This window comes from Ictalurus punctatus, chromosome 13 (genome assembly GCF_001660625.3).
Source record: "Ictalurus punctatus breed USDA103 chromosome 13, Coco_2.0, whole genome shotgun sequence".
Lineage (NCBI taxonomy): Eukaryota > Metazoa > Chordata > Actinopteri > Siluriformes > Ictaluridae > Ictalurus > Ictalurus punctatus.
The window spans coordinates 3,222,916-3,228,956 of record NC_030428.2 but is presented as its reverse complement, the minus strand read 5'-3'; the positions used below and the strand labels follow the sequence as shown (position 1 = coordinate 3,228,956).

The 6,041-nt window shown below is 36.8% G+C and overlaps 1 protein-coding gene across 1 annotated transcript; it reads left to right on the top strand.

The window, feature by feature from the left end:
- The first annotated feature begins 2,874 nt into the window (after positions 1 to 2,874).
- LOC128634482 (carbonic anhydrase 6-like) lies at positions 2,875 to 5,222 on the top strand. The gene is made up of 4 exons (XM_053685102.1): positions 2,875 to 2,961; positions 3,052 to 3,125; positions 3,840 to 4,003; positions 4,725 to 5,222. The coding sequence occupies exons 1-4, from the start codon at positions 2,900 to 2,902 to the stop codon at positions 4,980 to 4,982; spliced, it is 558 nt and encodes a 185-aa protein (XP_053541077.1). The 5' UTR covers positions 2,875 to 2,899; the 3' UTR covers positions 4,983 to 5,222.
- Positions 5,223 to 6,041: the final 819 nt, after the last annotated feature.

Genomic DNA, 6,041 nt, shown 5'->3' with positions numbered 1-6,041 from the left:
CTCATTGGTGAGAAGCTTGGTGAGAAGGTGACAACAGTTGGTGCGATTATTCGCAAATGGAAGAAGGACAAAAGAACTGTCAATCTCCCTCGGCCTGGGGCTCCATGCAAGATCTCACCTCGTGGAGTTGCATTGATCTTGAGAACAGTGAGGAATCAGCCCAGAACTACACGGGAGGATCTTGTCAATGATCTCAAGGCAGCTGGGACCATAGTCACCAAGAAAACAATTGGTAACACACTACGCCGTGAAGGACTGAAATCCTGCAGCGCGCGCAAGGTCCGCTGCTCAAGAAAGCACATATACATGCCCGTCTGAAGTTTGCCAATGAACATCTGAATGATTCAGAGGACAACTGGGTGAAAGTGTTGAGGTCAGATGAGACCAAAATGGAGCTCTTTGGCATCAACTCAACTCGCCGTGTTTGGAGGAGGAGGAATGCTGCCTATGACCCCTGGAACACCATCCCCACCGTCAAACATGGAGGTGGAAACATTATGCTTTGGGGGTGTTTCTCTGCTAAGGGGACAGGACAACTTCACCGCATCAAAGGGACAATGGACGGGGCCATGTACCGTCAAATCTTGGGTGAAAACCTCCTTCCCTCAGACAGGGCATTGAAAATGGGTCGTGGATGGGTATTCCAGCATGACAATGACCCAAAACACACGGCCAAGGCAACAAAGGAGTGGCTCAAGAAGAAGCACATTAAGGTCCTGGAGTGACCTAGGCAGTCTCCAGACCTAAATCCCATAGAAAATCTGTGGAGAGAGCTGAAGGTTCGAGTTGCCAAACGTCAGCCTCGAAACCTTAATGATTTGGAGAAGATCTACAAAGAGGAGTGGGACAAAATCCCTCCTGAGATGTGTGCAAACCTGGTGGCCAACTACAAGAAATGTCTGACCTCTGTGATTGCCAACAAGGGTTTTTAAACCAAGTACTAAGTCATGTTTTGCAGAGGGGTCAAATACTTATTTCCCTCATTAAAATGCAAATTAATTTATAAAATTTTTGACATACGTTTTTCTGGATTTTTTTGTTGTTATTCTGTCTCTCACTGTTCAAATACAACTACCATTAAAATTATAGACTGATCATTTCTTTGTCAGTGGGCAAACGTACAAAATCAGCAGGGGATCAAATACTTTTTTCCCTCACTGTATATATATATATGTGTGTATGTATGTATGTGTATATATATATGTGTATGTGTATATATATATATGTATATATATATATATGTATATATGTATGTATATATATGTATATATGTATGTATGCATATATATGTATATATATGTGTGTGTGTGTGTGTGTATATATATATATATATATATATATATATATATATATATATATATATATATATATATATATATATATAATTATAATAAACCTTCTTTAAGGTCACTATTGTGGGATTAAATGAGTCAGTCAGCTGCAGAAAAGTTTCATTTTTGCATTTTGTTCATCATGCCCTATCTCTTTATACATTCAGAGGGTGGGACCTACTTTCAAATGGAGACATTAATTTTGCATGAAATTGGAACTCGGCACGAATAAGCTGTGAATAATAGACTATTTCTGCTCTGTATTTTGCTTGTTTTGCAATTTTATATGATGGGTTTCTCCTCAGATGCAACCACATGGCCTACTATAGCACCACTCTATTGCAATGGCACTCGTCAGTCTCCTATCAATATTGTGACTGCTGATGTGAAGGCTGATGGTAACCCGACAGCCTTCAGCTTCAAGGGCTTTAATGACAGCTCCACCTTCATAAACATTGACAACACTGGAAAGTCAGGTGAGGTCTTTTTGTAAGATGACTCAGGTTTGTAACATGAGACAATGTTCCTTCGTGGTCCAGGTTGACTTTTTATTAAACCTGTGTTGCTTTTTTGCTTGTTTGTTGTTGTTACTTTTTTAACCCCTAGTGGGGAAAACTTTCAGTGGCAAACATCATGCCACCTAGTTTATTATATATACAGTCATGGGGAAAAAGAAAGTACACCCTCCTTCAGTACTATGTTTTTATTTTTCATGGGCATAAATTACAATTGTGTGGTGCTCAGTAACTTATATAAACAAGCAGATAACCTCAGGTGACAACAAAAAAAAAAACTCAAAATGTAGTCTTTTTTTTAGTTTGCAAAATTGCATCTGAATAAACCCCAAAAGTTCTGGAGCAACATCTTTTGGGCAGATGAGTCCAAGGTGAATATGTTTGGACATCAAGCACAGCACCATGTTTGGTGAAAAGCTAAAAACAGCGTATCACCACAAACACATGTCATGGTAGTGAATGGTGGTGGAAGGGTGACAATTTAGGCTTGTTTGCAGCCATAGGACCTGGGAAACTTTCAGTCACTGAGACAATGAATTTCACTTTATATCAGAATATTCTGGATACAAATATGAGGCCATCTGTCCAACAGATTAAGCTGGGCTGAAATTTGGTTCATTCAACAGGACAGTGATCCCAAGCATACCAGCAAATTGATATCTGAATGGCTAAAGAAGAAAAATATCAAGGTGTTGGAACGGCCAAGTTAAAGTCCAGACCACAACCCCACTGAGATGCTGTGGCAGGATCTTAAGAAAGCTGTGTATAAACAAATGCCCTCAAACAACAATGAACTGAAGCTACTGTGTGTGTGTGTATTTTATTTATATATATATATATATATATATAAACCAAATGTTAGCAAATGCAGTGCATAATGTCATGTAAAAGACATTAAAAGCAATTACTGTTCACATCATACAATATGCAGTGGAGGTGTGGCAACTGTTGGTATAAAAATTGTGATGATATTCTAGACTCGGTGATTAATTAAAACTTTATATTGTATTTGTGTTTTTCTCTTTCAGATGCACATAGTAAATCTTAAGGCTGATGTATCCGTGGCTGCTGCCAATGACTCGACAGCATATGCTGTTCTTGGTTTCTTCATTGAAGTAAGTTCTTGCTGTACCCTTACACAGCTGCCTTGTTTCTCTGACAACTTTTAGTTATTACATTGTGGCTCTTTATTATTATAGTCTTAGGCAACCAATGACAGTAGCAAACCAGAGAGCTGGAAGAACCTCACCTCATTCTTATCAAACATTTCTAAAAAAAGGTACAGATATAATTCTTGTGTAGTGAACCGATTGAGAAGCTGCTTATTTGCACACCAAAGAAAATTGATCAATGATAATCTACAGGGTATGTCATTCAGTTGGTCATTCAGCACAGATGTAGAGACATACAGTTTAAATTCCATTATAGTACATCAGTTTAAATTCCATTATAGTACATTATAGTACATGGATTCAAATGCATCCCAAGAAAATGCTACATGCACCAGTACTTCAGCTCCTGCAAAGCCCACTTGTCCACCATTCCTTTACCTTTATAAGGAAAAGGACTTCTTCAATACAGTAGCAGCAGTAACAAAGCACATGTGACAAGTACGTTGAATTCATCAAAGACTTTGTAACTTTATTGATTAGGGCATTTGCTGTAATTCCAATCCAATTCCAATCAGTCTTACAGTGTGGGAGAGAGGAACGTAAGGTGTTTGGATTGAGATAAACACCAGATCTAAACCCATTTGTTTCCAGCAGGCACTGAAATTCCTTACACCTTACTTAACTGTTACAAATTAAACAAAAGTGGAATTAGAGCATCAGTGTAAAATTAATAATGTGTGACAGGCGAACATGATCATCTGTGAAATCATTTTATTTCTTTAAACTATTTAATCTCTTCTTAATTGCCAGGTTAAGTAAAAATAGCAGCAAACAACAACACCTTATTTTAATACTAAAATGTCCTTTTTTCTTCATTTTAGGTGACTTACTGGACATTATGAATCAACTTACTGTAGATAGTCTGCTTGAAGGAGTGGACCGGACTAAATATTACCGTTACCTTGGCTCTCTGACTACACCAGCATGTAATGAAATTGTGGTATGGACTGTATTCAAAGACCCAGTCAAAGTCAGCAAAGATTTGGTAAATATTCATATTATGCACCCTGCTGATATTTAAATGAGTCATAGTTTAAGTTTAAGTCTAGATTAAATTAAGGTTTATCTAATAATACTGTTGCACCAAATTTGAAGCCTTTTAAAAAAAATAAAAATAAATAAGCAGGCTTACATCTAAATCATCATGTTAATCCTGGATTTAATTTCACAATAAACCTGGATTAACTATAATCTTGTTGTCGCATCACTTTAAACTCAGATTTTTATTTTTTTTATTACATTTTTTTCATTTTCTCAGACTGTATCGGTTATGCGAATGAGCAGTTAATAACAGCAGCTGAATTTTTTTTACATTCAAAGTTTAAAGTTCACAACCTTTGGAGTCACTCAAGTGGAAATGAAAGTGTTACATTGTTGCTCTTTAGTTACACTGGAGGATTCAAATATTTCCACGTTTATGAATTCTGCATGCAATGCCGCAATTTTTATTAATGGCAAATCTATCATGGTGGAGAAAATTTATCATAAATGGAGGTATTAATCACAGGTTAGAATTTTAAACCCCAATTTGTTAATCTTTGTTTAAAAATAAGTGGTGCAACACAGCTCGATTTAAAATAAAGCCCAGATCAACAAATCCTAGATTAACTCTGAACTGTGCTTAATTTAATCCTTATTGGTGCAACCCACACACAGTTTCAAAGACCAGTTTTAAACACAATTAAATGTATTCTTTCCATTACTAGATTGATCTTTTCAGCAACACAGTGCACATCGATACAACTGCCGATCCTTTCATCAACAACAACTACAGAATACTTCAGTCTCTAAATGGCAGGGTTGTGACATCCCAACCAACTTCATCAGCAAACACAACTTCATCAGCAAGCACACATCATCACACTCTGTCCATCAGCACAGCGCTCCTCTACTATGTATTTTTTTTGGTGTTTGTAGTCCCTGTCTACCAAGACAGCAGTGTGATAATCAGAGTGTTTGTTTAGTCTAGACACTTGTTTCCACTGAATGTTTCAATCAGACCCAAATTAATTAATGTGCATTCATGTGCAATGTTTAAATTATTATTAAATTACTGTATTTATTCTCTTAAAAAAAATTAAACTTCCAAAAATAACTACAAAAATGAAGAAAATATATAGCCCTATTATAGAGAGAGGGACTGCAATAGTTGTGCAATATTATGTGTAGTCTTTGTATATGGTGGTGGGTGGGTTGGGTGGGTGATGGGGATGGGGTCGGGGTGGTGTTATGGCATGTACAGTCTGTCTGCATGATTCCCAACATTTTCAATGTAAGTGTAACTTAAAAGCATTATGATGTACACTCACTGAACACTATATTAGGAACACTAATACTGGGTAGGACTTCCCATTGCTTTCATAACAGCCTTAATTCTTTGTGACATGGATTCTACAAGATGTTGGAAACATTCCTTTGAGATTCTGGTCCATGTTGATGTGGTAAGGCAGTACTAATGACTAAATTTATAAATTAAATAGCTAAATTTAATTGAAAATTAAAAATAAGAATTAGTTTTTATTTGATTATTTCTTTCCTCAAAGTATGAAAAAAAAAATCCCAACTAGCCCACCCTGGTAAATTTGTCCAACGAATGAAATAACTCCAGGTCTTAGTTTACATCTCAATGTTCTTTGTGCAATGGAAGGTTCAAATTACAACATTGAAATCTTTGGAGTCCCAATCATGGAACCACCTCAGCTAAAGGCCGTAACCCAAATCCGTTACACTGATGCACCAAATAGACAGTAATTGTGGCAATTCTTAAATAATTACCAAGAATGAGACAAAAAAATATATATATAAAACATACACACACAACTATTACAAAAAAAACTCACAGAGCTGAGGCTTACTTGGGGTTTGGGGGGGGATAACACTTTCAAACACACACTCATGCACCCACCAAGTGTTCACCCTGCACACACACTCGAAATAGTGTGTTACATATCACACAGTGATCAGGCCTAATTTCTGCCATACAGCCTCAGCTCCTGAAAGAAAAAAATACACACAATTGAACA

Excerpts from the sequence above, each read along its gene's own strand:
- LOC128634482 (XM_053685102.1), top strand. The coding sequence starts at position 2,900 with ATGTATCCGTGGCTGCTGCCAATGACTCGACAGCATATGCTGTTCTTG. Across the intron at positions 3,126-3,839 it reads TCAAACATTTCTAAAAAAAG|GTGACTTACTGGACATTATG; the intron begins GTACAGATATAA and ends TCTTCATTTTAG. Across the intron at positions 4,004-4,724 it reads TCAAAGTCAGCAAAGATTTG|ATTGATCTTTTCAGCAACAC; the intron begins GTAAATATTCAT and ends TTCCATTACTAG.